The sequence below is a fragment of the Rhinolophus hipposideros genome, assembly GCF_964194185.1.
Source record: "Rhinolophus hipposideros genome assembly, chromosome: X".
Lineage (NCBI taxonomy): Eukaryota > Metazoa > Chordata > Mammalia > Chiroptera > Rhinolophidae > Rhinolophus > Rhinolophus hipposideros.
Window position 1 is genome coordinate 54,859,481 of NC_138046.1, and position 17,336 is coordinate 54,876,816.

At 39.9% G+C, this 17,336-nt stretch overlaps 1 protein-coding gene across 3 annotated transcripts; it reads left to right on the forward strand.

Moving 5' to 3' along the window:
- Nucleotides 1-1,938: 1,938 nt before the first annotated feature.
- On the forward strand, nt 1,939-4,188 carry TCEAL8 (transcription elongation factor A like 8). 3 transcript variants are annotated; one of them, XM_081042836.1, is made up of 3 exons: nt 1,939-2,057; nt 2,466-2,537; nt 3,135-4,188. In XM_081042836.1, exon 3 carries the CDS (start codon nt 3,177-3,179, stop codon nt 3,525-3,527), a length of 351 nt encoding a protein of 116 aa, XP_080898962.1. In that variant the 5' UTR covers nt 1,939-2,057; nt 2,466-2,537; nt 3,135-3,176; the 3' UTR covers nt 3,528-4,188. The 3 variants fall into 3 exon arrangements, with proteins under 3 accessions (XP_080898962.1, XP_080898964.1, XP_080898963.1); XM_081042837.1 differs by having other exon boundaries at nt 1,977-2,069; XM_081042838.1 differs by lacking the exon at nt 2,466-2,537 and having other exon boundaries at nt 1,958-2,057.
- Nucleotides 4,189-17,336: the final 13,148 nt, after the last annotated feature.

Consider the following 17,336-nt stretch of genomic DNA (forward strand, 5'->3'; position numbering starts at 1 on the left):
CTTGACAGATAAGCTGGAACATCCATATGACAGAATACTACTTAGCAAAAAGAAAAGAATGAACCATTGATACATAAAACAGCTTAAATGAATCTCCAGGGCATTATGCTGAATTTAAGAAGCCTGTCTCTAAATGTGACATATGGCACATTTCATTTATATAACACTGAAAAAGACAAAACTATAGGAATAGATCAATGGCTGCCAGACTTCAGGACAGGGGTAAGATATGACTACAAAGGGGTAGCATGAGGGAGTTTTTGGGGTTATTGAACTGTGTATACTGATTGTGGTGGTGGTTACACAAATTCATATACTTGTTAAACTTCATGGAACTGAACACCCAGAAAAGGGTCAATTTTGCTGTATGGTAATACTTTTGAAATACCAGAGTTGTCCCCCTTTAAATGTAACATCTGAAAGAATGGAAACATTTTGTGGTAATTAATGATTACATCTTTATAATTCACTAGCTAAATTTACATTAAAAACTCACCCTCAAATAATACAAAATATATCCCTCAACTGTGGAATAATTTTTTCATGCTTAAATATAAATTATAAAACATGAAACCAGCAAAAACATTTATTTTTTCCAACCCTTCCTTCCCGGTGGTGGGCTGCCACATCCCACTGTGACCATCCCACACAAGAGACTTCTCTCTGTCTGCTTCCCCTGACTCTGCAGCTGGCTTCACTGGCCAGATTGCCATTCCCAGCACAGCACCAACACACCTCCAAGTACCAATGCATTCTGGGTTGTGGGGATATCAGTTTCCTCTTTTAACTAATATATATTTTTACAGCAATGATGTTCCCTCTGCTTTCTGATCATAACAATTATGCAGGTTGATAGTTCTCTTTTTAATGGAACAAAGTGAATGATACCAGAGTATTTCCAGAGTGCCAATGAATAAATGAAAATTTCACCTGCTAATAAGCCTCACACCAAATAGTGAGATACAGGGAACTCTCTGCTCTCTGAGTGTTTCATGAATGTATGATAGTTATTTTCCAACATATTTCCCTGAGTTCCAAAATAAAGTTCACTCCGCGGAAAGCGGGCTTTTCTACGGATTCATTTGATTAACAAGGCGCTCCATCTTACAGAGGACAAGAGAAGGAGGTCTGTCTGAAGCCTCCATCTGAAACCCAAGTGGAACCATCCATCACTCATCACTAAAACGGTCAGACGTTTAGCACTTGATAACTTGAATTCAGCCAGAAAGAGAAAAAGTAGTGAATTACTTATATAAAATTGCTAACAAGAGATACTTGGGCCTTTGTGCACAGATTAACTTGGGAGACAGTTTTTAAAGGTGCTGTTTCAATAAGAGTTAAACAAATTTTTTTCTAACACATAAATATGTTGTGAAAACTGTTATTTCATTTGTAGCCATTAGAAAACTTTTCCAGCGTCTTAAAATTGATATAAACTAATTTGTCTTCCACAGTGTGTCAAATATTGCTTATGTGGAATCTCTTTTTTAAAGTGTGCTGATTGTTTAAAACATTTTGAAAAACAGAAATGTTTTCAAGAGAACTACATGTAAAAAAGTCCTACACCCTCATTGCTAGGTTCTTTTCTAGTTGTCCCCCCATCTACCACCTTTGCCCACTTTAATGCTAAATAGGACTCTAGTGGAAATGGTTGATTGTAATGTCTTGGGGAAGGAGGGGAGGTGGGCGAATTGGAAGCAGGAGAGTGAAAGAGATGATTCCCCAAAGAAGGAGAAATGGTCGTTTAACCCCAAGAGCCTGATCCTCTGTGGTAATCCAAGGAAGGCGAATAGAAACTGCAGGGAGAAGACACCAGTTTTATTGTCTCTGATTGGCAAATACGAAAAAAAGATTGACAGTATTAAGCGGAGGGAATGCAGGGGGCGGGCTGCAGTGCGAAGGGGGGGGGGTAACTGAAGCCTCGAGCTCATTGATGACGCGAAACCCTCACGTGACCAGGAGTCGACGTGTGCAGAAGTCCTTACAGTCTGGGGCCTGTTTCCCTGAAGCTGCACCCTATTGCTGGAGAAGGAGAAAAGTGCTCCGGATCCTTTCAGGTCAGTATAAAGGTGAGCGCTGTCTTGGGAACCCGGGGGTATAGGAGTCAGAGAGCAGAAACTAAGCAAGGCCGGCACTGTTTCCCCAACACTACTGTTCTACCAAACTCCCATTTTTGTGTAGGAAATTGTGGGCTGTCTGGTGGGGGAAAGTGGGGGTGGAGAGGGAGAAGGGTAGCCAATTGAGGGTCGCGAGAGAGACATAGAAGCAATTTGGAAATAACCTGCGTCTCCAGTTCCCTGCCTGCCGGGAACAGGTCGGCAACGGGGAAGGAGGGCGGGGTTGCCGTAAAAAGAGGGAGAGGATGAGGACGTGGGTAAACTTTAGACTAACAAGGCCTAGAATCGTGAAAGGGACCAGTGATTTGCGTACTGGCTTGCTCACCGAGCACTCCTGTTGGTCTGCAGGACTCTTGGTCTTTTGGGCGTGACACAAACTGAGTGAGGGAAGAGGGAGAAAGATCCCCTGGATCCCTGCAGGTCAGTGTAAGAGTGCAACTGCCTCAGGTCCCTTGGGGTGGGAGTGTGGATGACACCAAAGCACACCTCCGGGTCGCAGCAGCTTCTCCCCATCTGGATAAAGCGCCAGAGGCCTTTGCAGAGCCTGCAGCGGAAATGAGGCGGGGGAGGCTGGAGAGGCTGGAGAGGCGTGGAAGGGGGAGGGGAGGCCAGAGACTGGACCAGCCGGTCTCAGGTGAGAGGCAGAAGGTTGGGATAGCTAGGGAAAGCTCAAAAGGGCGGGAGTGTTAGAGACCAGCGGCAGCGAGGGAGGGGTTAATCGCTTCCGCGCAGCAGGCATTTCTGGGCTAGGAGAGGCCTGTAGCAGCGCCTGCTGGGAAATGGTGGGCTGGAGCGGGAAGAGAGAAGATGGAGCTGGAGCGAGAGGGGGAGGAAAGGGAGGTGGAGAAAAGGGTGGAGTCAGGGGAGTTTGGAGCCTGGGGATGTATCCTTCTCTAGTTGGAAAACTTCGACAGTTTAGGGACCTGAATGAGAAAAGGCCAATCCCTATGGGAATCCATACTCTGGCTGCTGGTCTGTTTGCTTGGCGTCTAGTCGTTTTGTTTCCTTATTTTCTAGGATTAATTTATTTAAAAAGAAAATACTAGAAAAATACTCAACATGCAAAAGTCTTGTGAAGAAAATGAAGGAAAACCACAGAACATGCCCAAAGCCGAGGAAGACCGCCCTTCAGCAGATGTACCGCAGGAGGCAGAAGGAAGTCCTCAGCCTTCCGAAGGTGTAAGCCAGGAGGCAGAAGGAAATCTAAGAAGCGGGCTGACTGAACCTGGCCAAGGATTTAAAGAGGACACTCCCGTTAGGAATTTGGACCCTGAAGAAATGCTAAGAGGAGTAGATGAATTGGAAAGGCTTAGGGAAGAAATAAGAAGAGTAAGAAACAAGTTTGTGATGATGCATTGGAAGCAAAGACATTCACGCAGCCGTCCTTATCCTGTGTGCTTTAGGCCTTGAGGTTTTTTTTCTATTTTTTTTATTATTATTTTTTTGGTCTGATAGTAAAATCTGGCCCCTGGCCCCTGCTTTCTTTCTGTTACTATTTTCTGATGTATCTTTTACCTTTGTTTTACTTTTAATCATCTGGTGGAATTTTGTTTTAGGTAGTTTCCCTGTTAACCAGCATCTCACTGGATTTTGTATTTTGAACCATTCAGGTCTATTTTTCAATTGGAAAGTTTCACACGTATGCATGAAAATATGTTCATTCCTTATTGTAAAGTAACGCATAACAAGTTACAAAGCAGCATATTTAGTATCAGCTCACATATGTAGGATAAAATCCCAAATTGTGTGTGTGCACGTGCGTGTGTATACATGCGTACATACATACATACATACATACATACATACATATATTAAAAACTGCTTATTCCTGTGTGGTGTGAGTTGGTTTTTTTTTGTTATTTTTATTTTTTTTTGCTTATGCGTATTTTTAATTAACGTGTCACAGACAAAATTAATTTTTTTTAATAAGTAAGACTCAATCAAATAATTTGCAACTAGCTTATAAGGGCAATGGGGGCACGTAAACTCTTGATGAAATAACTATTAAAATGTAAACCTCAAATCACCTCTGGATCTCTTAGCCAGAGGAATAAAACTGGCAATGATTACAGATGTACTTGCTTAAGACTTGATCTTTTTATGGGGAAAACATTTGCCTCACTGGGCTGCTGTGAGGAAGAAAGGTGACTGACCTGTGCTTGGTGGGCTCTTGTCCCCACCCGTGCATACAGAATCCCAACCCACTACGGAACATCAGTTATTTGAGGGAGGGCCCTGACATGACTCAACCTGTGCTCAGGAACAAGTTCAATAGGCAGGGAGGTAGGGGCTTCCATGCCAGTCCTCTGCTGGTGAGCTCCACCTCAGTCTCCTCCCTTGGGTCCTATCATGCCTCTAGGCACTGCTGCCTCTTCCGCCGGGTACTTTGCTCTCTGCTAGCCCCACAGCTTCTGGGGCACTGGAGTCCTCAAGTGCCAAAACCCCATGGAGTTACCTGGATTCCCCAGTGGGTTGAACCCCCACTCTGTTTTCCGAAGCTTCTCTCTGCTTTATAGTGACACTTAACACAGGTAGGGACTGTTCCAGGATTGCTTGGGCCGCGATGTCTTGCAGAGTTCTTAGCAAAACAGCCCCTTCTGTTTTTAATCCCAGGACCCCTCCTCTCCATAGGACTCAGATACGATGAGTCCGTTTTGGGAGCTGGACTGGCATAGAAGTTTGAGTGAAAGGTATGCTGTAGTGAGAGCTGCTGCCCTAAATCTAAGGACTAAGGTTGTCTCTTGCTTCTCTTGTGACATGATTTCTCCCTGAAGGCTCCTGGCAGGCCTGCCTTACAGGTTTTGAAAATTGCACAAAGGAATACAGGAAATAGGTCTAAGGGAATATTCTTCGCCCCATCCCATCCCCAATTGAAACATGAAGAAAGCATTGCAAAGGCACTAAGAACTTTATAAATGCACTTGAAGTTGAATGGCTACTACCGTGTTTCCCAGAAAATAAGACCTAGCCAAACTATCAGCTCTAATGCGTTTTTTGAAGCAAAAATAATAAAAGACTAGTCTTATAGTAAACTAATAAAATGAGGCGAGGGAGGGTAAGGGGGAGACTGGAGAGGCATGGAAAGGGGAGGGGAGGCCAGAGACTGGATCAGCCGGGTCTTATACTAATTTTTGCTCCAAAAGACGCATTAGAGCTGATTGTCTGGCTAGGTCTTATTTTCGGGGAAACCCGGTATGTAAATATTAGGAATTATATTTCCCCTACAGATCTAACACAGACTATCTTTTCCTCCTGATATCCCCACATTCTGTGTTTAACTGACACATCATGCTTTAATATTTAATTGATTTCTTCATTGAGGAGTCATTAGATTTGTCCAAATTCTGCCATTAACTCAGTAATTGCCCACAAGTCTTATTTCTGTAGTGTTGTGACAAGCAATTCCAAGAAGAAACAGTTCATGAGGTAGATTGCACTCCACATGCTTTATCCAAGTCTTACATAATCACTTGCATTAGAATCACCTAGGACTCGTCTTTAAAATGCAGATTTCTGGACGTCATCTAAGAGTCACTGATTAAAGGTAGGCTATAGAAGTAACAGTTCAGAAGTTCCTCCAGGTGATTATGATACATGCTGAAACATGAGGACAACAGGTATATACAGTATGCTTTCCATTATTACAAATACGAAACAAAATAATCAGAAAAAAATGTTGGTGAATGTTTATTGAAATTCAGGAGGTAGAGGTCTGTAACAGCATTTATTTTTTAAGTATGAACTTTTAAAGGAAAAGATTGACAGATTTATTCTTAAAATTTAAAAAGATTCCCTTTAACAAAGAAAAACAAGATAAAAAGCTAAGGGAGAGAATGTAATATAAGATGCTTTTTTTGACTTTACACCATGTTTGGCCATGCATTCACTTCTCCGTCAGTAAAATATATCCAAGTTCTCTTGTCTGTGATCAGCTCACAAAACAGTGAGCCAACCCTGTGCCCTTTGGCTTTCTTGTTTTTATTTTTCTACTATGCAGTGGCATTTTGGGGTATCTTTATCTCTAGACCAGTCTTCAAGGTTACAGCAGCCTGGTGGGTGCTGGTGGGGCTGGATTCTGGTTGGAGTGAGATGAGAGTCCAAGAACTCACAGGCAGTTTTTTTTTTTAAAAAATAGGTACTAGTAATGTTATTTTATTTTATTCTTAAATTTTTTTTATTATTTCAGGTGTACAAAACAATGCAATAGTTAGACATTTCACCCCTTACAAAGTGATAACTCCCTCCCCCAATCTATTGCCCCTCTGACATCGTATATATCTATTACAATTCTATTCTATTCCCTTTGCTTTACTCCATATCCCATGACCATATATATAAATATATAAAATTATAGTTGACATACAATATTATTCAGCTTCAGCTCAGGTGTACAGTGCAGTGATCAGGCTTCTACACCGTCCATGAAGTGGACTCCCTAATAAGACAGGTGCCCATCTGACACCCTACAAAATATTTACAACATTATTGATTATATTCCCCAATCTGTCTTTCATATCCCGTGGCAATATTGTGGTTACCAATTTATGCTGTCTAATCCCTCCCCCTTCTCTCTCATCCCCACCCCCTCCCTTCTAGTAACCATCAGTTTTTCCTCTATGTCTCTGAGACTATTTCTGTATACTTTGCTCATTTATTCAGTTCTTTAGATTCCACATATGAGACTCACAGGCAGTTTTACAGACAGAACGAGTCCATCCCCCTGGCATTCTGAGGGGTGGCACTCAGGCGGGATGTGGAAGGGCTCACCGGAACCGCACTCCTCTCCATGGTGGTCTGACTTGGGTTTCTCTGCTCCAGCCTGCATTGGGCACCAGACCCTCCTATGGCTGTGGTGTTCTGGACATACTTACTTGGAGGACAATGACTTGTCCCATTGCAGGTCAGAACACTTTGCATTTCCCTCCTGTCCCTTTTCTCTTTTGGGGAACTTTTTGTAAGGCACTAGATAAAGCCTCAAAGATTGCTAACTGCAAACGTGGGTCATGACAGTCTTTGGCCAAACATTTGTCTGAACTGGGTCTGACCAGATAACTTAGAGTTAAAGCAGAAGGGGCTGGCCCTTCTCTCAGAGTCCAGTGAAGTAGCTCCCAAAACAATTGTGGTGAAAATGGGATAGATTTCAAACAAGACCTCTTTGACCCTTCTCCTATCTTGTTCATACTCCCAGAAGGGCCTCGGATGTGCCGCAGCCTGTTTTGCTGGTTCTATGGTGAGTGTAGCTGTGTATGAGCCTGATGCAGTGCTTGTGATGTCTGCGTCCCCCAGGCCCAGAGGCACAGGGACCCCAGGTAACGGGAGCTTGCGAAGGCACGTGGTCCTACAGCTCAGGAGAAAAGGGGTGTTACCTTCTGTGTGAATGCCTGTATGCATTACAGGTCCAGCCCACAACCTGGGGACCTGGGCAGTCAAGCTGTGAATTGGTGTAAAGGTGCTTTTGAAGGCATCGATGGTGGAGGAAGCAATGCCATCGTGACCCTTGCTCTTCAGGTCTGTCATGTGAGGAATCATTACCACTTTTTCTGACATCCTAAAGGACTGGTTGGGCAATAAGGTGAAAATAAAATTCAAATTCTTGGGTTTAGAAAGGGAAAGTGGTTAAGTGTATGGTCTTAGAGCCAGATAAACCTGGGTTGCAATTTGGGCTATTCCCTTTACAGTATGTGACCTTACATAAATCAGTTAACTTCTTTCTTGGAAGACACCTATTATCTTGGAGACTAGACCATTCATAGCGTCCCTGAACATAAAAGTCTTAAATCAAAGAGAAAATTTCCTCTCCTCCACCATTATTGCTGTTATCATCATCATCATCATCATCATCATCATCATCATCATCATAATTATCATCATCATCATCATGGTATGGTATTGAGTGAATACTTAGTGGATTACCGTTGGGCACAAGCCACATGAGGTGAAGGTTTATAACTATCAATGGCCAAGCTCTGGAAATTCATCATCTGAAAGGGTGGATCCAGTAGAATGGTAAAATATTGACTAGAATTGGATTCTCTGCTTATATGAAGTGTGAGGCCGGATTGGTTCACTCATGTGTAAAATGAGTATAAACCTACACAACACAAAAGACTATTATGGGAAATAAATGAAGAGAGTTATAGGAAATTCCTGGCCTTCAGAGAATGTTAGATCTGTAATCATCATAATCATCAGTGTTGTCGTCGTCGTCATCATCATCCTTGGGTGATGTTGAGATAATATTAAAATAAAACTCAGAAAATCTGTGCTTCCTTGACTCCACACCACCCTTCTAAAGCAAAAGTTGTTTTTTTTTAATTTATTGGGGTGAAAATTGTTACTAAAATTACATAGATTTCAGGTGTACAATTCTTTATTACATCATCTATAAATCCCATTGTGTGTTCACCACCCAGAGTCAGTTCTCCTTCCATCACCATATATTTGATCCCCCTTACCCTCATCTCCCACCCCCCACCTCCCTTACCCTCTGGTAACCACTAAACTATTGTCTGTGTATGAGTTTTTGTTTTTCATTTGTTTGTCTTGTTCTTTTGTTGTTTTTGTTTTATATACCACATATCAGTGAAATCATAGGGTTCTCTGCTTTTTCTGTCTGACTTATTTCGCTTAGAATCATACTCTCAAGATCCATCCATGTTGTCACAAATGTTCTTATATCATCTTTTCTTAATGCCGAATAGTATTCCATTGTGTATATATACCACAACTTCTTTATCCATTCATCTATTGAAGGACATTTTGGTTGTTTCCATGTCTTGGCCACCGTAAGCTAAGCTTCAATGAACATTGGAGCACACGTGTCTTTATGGATAAATGTTTTCAGATTTTTGGGGTAGATACCCAGGAGAGGGATTGCTGGGTCATATGGTAATTCTATTCGTAATTTTTTGAGGAACCTCCACACTGCCTTCCATAATGGCGGCACCAGTCTGCATTCCCACCAACAGTGTATGAGGGTTCCTTTTTCTCCACAGCCTCTCCAACACTTGTTACTATTTGTCTTGTTAATGATAGCCATTCTGACTGGGGTGAGGTGATATCTCATTGTGGGTTCTATTTGCATTTCTCTGATGATTAGTGATGTTGAGCATTTTTTCATATGTCTATTTGCCATTTGTATGTCCTCTTTGGAGAAATGTCTCTTCAGGTCCTCTGCCCATTTTTCAATTGGGTTGTTTTTTGTTGTTGTTGTTGAGTTGCTTGAGTTCCTTGTATATTTTTGATATTAGCCCCCTATCGGAGGCACTGTTTGCAAAAATCTTCTCCCATTCAATTGGTTGCCTCTTTGCTGTGCAGAAGCTTTTAAGTTTGATATAGTCCCATTCATTTATTTTAACTTTTACTTCCCTTGCTTTTGGGGCAAAATTCTTAAAATGTTTTTTGAACCCAAGATCAGTATATTTTATTTATTTACTCATTCAACAGATATTTACTGAATGCCTACTATGTGTCATGCTGTGCTAGCCCAAATCAATTTATCCATCCCAGACTTTTCGCCTGATACTCTATATTCAACTGCTTACTGATATTGATCACTTGGACTAAGATAAATGTTATCCAACCACATGGGCATAACGCTGCAAGGACAATACTCATTACTTTGAACTAGTTGATCCCTAATCCTGGCGGCTCACCACAGACATAGGTACTCACACATATGTACATTCACACATTTACATTTATATTTCTGTATCTGTATATCTATATCTATCTATTTATATCTATATCTGTATATCTGTTGAAAGCCACATAGGTGCCCTCTTCAGACTGCTGTCGGCTCTCTGCATGAACATGCTTCTCACTCTGCTCAGACTCTGAAATCTTGCTCTAATCTGCCACACACTGCTCCAAGTGGGCGCTCTCTTCAATAAATAGAACCCCAATACCCCTCACCTGGCTTTCTCCTACCTGAGATGCCCTCCTCACAATTCTTAGGCACTGACTCTCTATGATGAGCCTCTGTCCGAGGATGGATACCTTTCTCACCCTGCTCAGGCCGACACAGCTTTTTTCTCTCATATGCTCTTCTGCATCTAATGGTGTCAGGACTGAATTGTTTGGGAAGGGATGAGGGAAAGGAACACAAATAGCTTTTTAATTCTGTGTTACGACTTAACTATGTGAATGTATTACCAAAATATAAAACATGTTGTGGTTAAGTTAAATTCAAAGGTGAATAGAATTTATGTGTTGTGAAATTGCTCAGAAAACAGCACTTGATCACAAACAGATCACCACCTTCATACCCAGTTGAGGACATCATCTGTCAATAACTCCATTAAGATGATGTTGCCACTGACTACATGTAAACAGAATAAGCAGAGGAAGAATCAATAAAATTTCTACTCCCAACTTTGTGTGGGCAAAAAAAAAGAATATTTGTGAGCCAATCAGCAAATAGCTCCTCCTGAGCCTCTGAGGTTTCTGGAGATGCACAATTTAAACATTAGCAGAAATCACTGAAGCAGAATGAGAGTGGGCACCTGCCTGCTACCCTGGCACCTCACTTCTTGAGAAGATAGCCCCTCTCCATCCGCCATACACATGCTGGAAAGGGGTAAGAGAAAGGCCATCCTTTGTTAAGGCCTATAAGAGAGGTGGAGACCCCATGTGCTGTGCATCAGTAACAGAGATGGAAGAGAGCACTTCTAGTTGGCATGGTCTCAAGTGCTCTGTGATAAGAGCTGGGCCACATGGAATAAGCAGTACAAGGATCTAGGAGGAAGAGGAGGTCAAAAGAGAAAAGGGGAAAAATGGAACTCTAATTCAGTGTCCTGACTTTCTGCCCTTACTGGGTCTTCCTTACCTTCCCTTGGATGGGTGAGGGTTTTACTGCCCTGTTTGAAGACCTGTAATAATCTGCCTGAAGTCATCTTGCAATGGAGACCAATTTTCCTCATTTTCTCCCCTTTGCCCGACAGACACACTCATTTTCTCTAAGTCTATAACTAGGATAAAACCCCAGCATACCAGGGCAGGATGGCGGGGGTAAGGTGGGGTGGAGTGAAGGGTGGGGTGGGTAGGAGAACACTGCAATTAGAAAAATCAAATAGCTCACACACCAGATGAATGGCAAGCTCTTAAAGATGTATATTGTTATATTAAGAAATAAAACATTACCTATTTCAGTCTCATTTTGGGTTATGGTCGTCCCAATACAGTAGGTGCCAATGACTTCCAAATTCCAAAGTGTAAAACAGGTGATGAAAACAGGCCTTGCAAAGGACTTAGATGAGTACTGACTTGGTTCCTCTTAGATAACCACCTTCCAGCCTTAAATAACTACTTCCAGCCCACAAAAGACATTTGAGAAGCCAAGAAGATTGTTGGAGATTAGAAGATTTCTAATGAGAATTGTTGGCATTTCATGAATGTTTCCACCATAGAGAAGGAGGAGGCGTTCTCCCTTGTCACCTTAAGCCTAAGGCAAGAAGCTTCTATGGGACTAATCAAAGCCCCTGGAATCTGGTAATGATGCTGGAGGAGCAAACACCCCGGAGTGGAGACTCAAGCTCTAGGCCCTGAAATTTCTTGGCTTCATGTAGTATAGAATTCAAACGTGAGCTGACACAGTTTAAAGTGAAAGTAAGTTTATTTAGCAGAAAGTAAGAAAAGACCACCCCACAGAGTGGCAGTCTCTAATTGCTAGTGGAAGAGAGACTCTTCCATCCACTGAGCTAGGGTTTATATGTGTTTTCTTGCATCTATGGAAATTTTTTTGGTATGAGAAAAGAAGGAAAGAAGAACAGTGATAAGTTTATCTTTAACTTCTGTGAGATATAAGACGAATAGGGGCAAGTTTATCTTTAACTTTTGTAAGGTACAACCTGTGGCATGTTTGTAATAGGTTTAACCACGGGAATGACTATAATGGACTCTCCTTGCTCAATAGCCTTCAGATGGTTTGTTCTGTGTGATTGATTAACATCTGCCTGAATTCTGTGTCTTGCAGCACGTAGGCAGCAGGCTAGGAATCCAGCCTCCTAGTTCCTTCTTTTGTAAAAAAAAAAAAAAAATTATTATGCCCCTTCCCTATATTAGTAACACAGTAGGTATCTAACTAATTTCTGAGAAATCTAAAAGACTGACTGGTCAGCTGCTTTGACATCAACATGAAGAAATTTTGAGAAGAAACTGGACTTCTTGAATTTGGGAGTTAAATTGAGCAAAGGATGTGTGAGTGGTTCCTGTAGACATAACATGGGCCATGCAGGAGATAAGACTAGTTTGGGGATGCCATAGGTCTAGGTCATGATGGTCTTCTGGAGGAGCAAGAAAACCTCATCAGAAACAACCTGGAGATACACTATTGGAAGCTTAAAGGCTAAAGAAGGAGTCAAAAGTGACTAGACCAGGGATATATATTTGGCCATGTCAAGAGAACAGCAGGTGAGAGCTCTTGAACAATGGGTGACTCCCTGCAGAATCCACAAAGGAACCATAAAAGGGAAGGAATCAACTTTAAATACCCTTTGTTTTTAAATACCTAAAAATAAAAAGCCAAATTGAGAGGTAACAAGTGTTTATTGAGATCCAAAAGCATAGCTATTCAGGAAGCAATAATTCAGGCAAAAACTCAAATAGTGTTCCATTAAGAGGTGAAGACAATGGATATTTATGGGAAAGGGAAGGGTAATAATTATTATACATGAATAGAAGCAAGGAATTCTATGGGTGTTAATAATATAAGGGAAGAATTTCTATAGGTGCAATAAGCTAACATAGTGATGTTAATTCTAAAGAATATCTTTACTTTTCAGTTGGTAGTCAGGTCTGCTTTCCTATGAGCTTTGCAAATAGTTATTTGGAATACAATGTTGTTTTATTTCCAGTCCTAAGATTATTTGGCCCAGTTTAAACATTCCAATGGTTTGAGGAATAAGACGTGCAAGGCAGTTTTTCTGGGATGGAGTCTCCGACTTTATTTTAAAGTAGCTCCATTTATATTATTTTTCACACTTTCTAGCCTGGAAAGTGCTAATACTAGATGGCCACAACAGTAGCAGTTATATTCGACTTTAATTTTTTCTTACTTCTTCTCTGCCCTCGTTGAATAGAAACTCTTGTGTGACTAGAACTGATAGGAGAATATTTTTTCTTTACAAAAGCCAGCAGGAAAGTCATGGGACATATCCTGGATTTCACCTAGAGGACAGGAGAAGAACTAATGCCAAAGAGTGGGTTTGCATGAGTAGCAGGAAGAAAAAATTGTTTTATTATTGCATCCTACAAGTTATGCTCTATGTATAACTTTTGGAAAGACTGTCAAACTGCTTTTCATGGTGACAGCATGATTATATAGTCCCACCAGCAATGTATGAAGGTTACAATGTTCCATCCACATCCTTACCAGCACTTGTTATATGTATTACCAGCTAATATATATATATATATATATATATATATATATATGTATATATATATAATGTATATATGTATATATGTATACACATATGTATAATAATATATACATATATATAATATATATGCATATATTATATATACATATTATATTATATATATATATGTATTAGCCTTGCTAGTGGGTTTGAGTACCTAAGAGGAACATCCCCAGTTGTTCCACTCTTGTCTAATCTTTCTGCAGAAATTGGTCCTCCTGATGGATTTACTCCTGGACCAGATTTTGCCATTCACTTAGAAATGTTTAGCCTAATGGTCAGAATCCACTCACATTTTACATTGTTCTCCACACATGTCCTTAGACATTTGTGAGTATGTCCTGCTGCCTTCTAAATGCAATTTCTGGGCCCTGCATCCTTCTCAGATCTCCTTATCAGAAGGGATCTGAACAGGTCATTTATCTGAAGCTATACTTGAATAATTGTGATGAGTGTGGGAAACTTCCAAAAATGAGAAAAAGAGAGAAGACACCCTATGTGAAAGATTCACAGAGTGTTCAGCTTCTTTCAGTTTATGGAGACCCCAGCGATCTTGCCCTAGCCCTAGAGTGCTGAGACACGACTCTTGTTTTTGTGTTCTTCCTTACAAGAACCATTTTCCTTATTTGCCAATGATAGGAATGCTTATGTAGAAAGCTGTAGGGAATCTACAGTTGGCTACTATAACAAATAAATGAATTTAGCACTGTCATAAGATACAAGGTTAATATAGAAAAATCAATTGTATTGCTTATATAGTACTAGCAAAAAAATAGGAAATTTAATTTTAAATTCCATTTACAACAGCAACAAAATACACAAAATACCTAGGAGCAAATATAACAAAATATGTCCAAGACCACCACCATGACAACTATAAAACATTGTTGACAATTTAGTAAGATCTGAATAAATGGAAGCTATACTGTGTTCATGTATTGAAAATCTCTATTAATATAGTTATTCTCACCAAATCAATTTACAGATTCCTGATAAAAGTTCCTGCAGGCTTAAAAAAATATATAACCTGTTGATTCTAAAATTTATTTGAAAATTCAAAGGACCTAGAATATCCAAAGCAATTTTAACAGAGAAGAACAAAGTTGCAGAACTTTCCCTACCCAATTTCAAGACTTATTATAAGGTTTCAGTAATCAAGACAGTTTGATATTGGTGAAAAGATAGACATATAGATCAATGGAATAGAGAGTAGAGAAACAGACCTACATATATATGAGCACTTGATTTTTGACAAAGGTACAAAAGCTATACAATGGAGAAAGAAAAAAGTCTTTTCAACAAATGGTACTGTATTAATTAGATATCAATATGCAATAAAATTAACACCAGAGTTTATTTTATACCATCCATAAAAATTAACCTGAAATGGTTCATAGACCAAAATAAAAAGCCTAAAAGTATAAAACTATTAAAAGAAAACATAGGAGAAAATCTTCATAAACTTGAATCAGTCAGCACATTTTTTCTTATTAGTTTCCCGTGTACAAAACAATGTAATAGACATTCACAATCCTCATAAAGTGATAACCCCTCCCCCAATCTACTACCACTCTGACATGGTTGGTATATAGCTGTTACAATTCCATTGACTCTATTCCCTATGCTGTACTCCACATCCTGTGACTATATGTATATTAAATTATAGTTGACATTCAGTATTATTCAGCTTCAGCTTCAGGTGAACATTGCAGTGGTCAGGCATTTACACTATCTGTGAAGTGGTGTCCCTAATAAGACAAGTGCCTATCTGACACCCTACAAAATCTTTAAACATTATTGATTATATTCCCAAACTGTCTTTCCTATCCCTAAAGACTGTGGTTACCAATTTGTGCTTTCTAATCCTCTCATCTTCCGTCTCCTATCTAGCAACACTGTTTTTTCTCTATATCTTTGAGACTGTTTCTGATTAGTTTACTCATTTATTCTGTTCTTTAGAACCCACATATAAGTGAGATTATATGGTATATGTCTTTCTCCATTTGATTTATTTCACTTAGCATAATTTCTCTAGTCGATCCATATTGTTGTAAATGTTAAGATATCATTCTTCTTTATGGCTGACTAGTACCTGATTTTATAAATGTACCAGTGGCTTTTTTCTTTCAATTAAAGTTCGTTGGAGTGACAATTGTTAGTAAAGTTACATAGGTTTCAGGTGTACAATTCTGTAACACATCATTTATATATCACACCACCCAGAGTCAGTTCTCCTTCCATCACCATATATATGATCTCCCTTACCCTCATCTTCCACCCCCCAACTCCCTTACACTCTGCTGATTCTAAAATTTATTTGAAAATTTTACCACTAAACTACTGTCTGTGTCTATGAGATTTTGTTTCTCATTTGTTTCTCTTGTTCTTTTGTTGTTTTTGGTTCACATACCACATATCAGTGAAATCATACGATTCTCTGCTTTTTCTGTCTGACTTATTTTGCTTACCATTATACTCTCAAGATCCATGCATGTAGTCAAAAATGTCCCTATATCATCTTTTCTTACCGCTGAACAGTATTCCATTGTGTATATATACCACAACTTCTTTATCCATTCATCTATCGAAGGACATTTTGGTTGTTTCCATGTCTTGGCCACCATAAACAAAGCTGCAATGAACATTGGAGCACACGTGTCTTTATGGATAAATGTTTTCAGATTTTTGAGGAGACTCCCAGGAGAGGGATTGCTGGGTTATATGGTAATTCTATTTGTAATTTTTTGAGGAACCTCCACACTGCCTTCCATAGTGGCTGCACCAGTCTGAATTCCCACCAACAGTGTATGAGGGTTCCTTTTTCTCTACAGCCTCTCCAACACTTGTTACTATTTGTCTTGTTGATGATAGCCATTCTGACTGGGGTGAGGTGATATCTCATTGTGGTTTTTATTTGCATTTCTCTGATGATTAGTGATGTTGATCATTTTTTCATATGTCTATCTGCCATTTCTATGTCCCCTTTGGAGAAATGTCTCTTCAGGTCCTATGCCAATTTTTCAATTGGGTTGTTTGTTTTTTTTGTTGTTGAGCTTCATGAGTTCCTTGTATATTTTCGATATTAGCCCCTTATCGAAGGAACTGTTTGCAAAAATCTTCTCCCATTCAGACGGATGCCTCTTTATTTTGTCGATGGTTTCTTTTGCTGTGCAGAAGATTTTAAGTTTCATATAGTCCCATTCGTTTATTTTAGCTTTTACTTCCATTGCCTTTGGAGTCAAATTCATAAAATGCTCTTTGAACCCAAGGTCCATAAGTTTAGTACCTATGTTTTCTTCTATGCAGTTTATTGTGTCAGGTCTTATGCTTAAGTCTTTGATCCATTTTGAATTAATTTTGGTACATGGTGACAGATAGCAGTCCAGTTGCATTCTTCTCCACGTGGCTATCCAATTCTCCCAGCACCATTTATTGAAAAGGCTGTCTTTCTTCCATTGTATGTTTTCAGCTTCTTTGTCAAAAATTATCTGTCCATATTTATGTGGTTTTATTTTGGAGTTCTCAATTCTATTCCATTGGTCAATGTGTCTGTTTTTCTGCCAATACCGTGCTGTTTTGATTATTGTAGCCCTGTAGTACAAGCTAAAGTCAGGCAGTGTGATACCTGCCTGCATTGTTCTTTTTTCTTAAGATTGCTTTGGCTATTCGGGGTCTTTTGTGGTTCCAAACAAATCTGATGCTCTTAGTTCTATTTCTTTAAAAAATGCCATTGGGATTTTGATGGGGATTGCATTAAATCTGTGTATTGCTTTGGGTAATATGGCCATTTTAACTATGT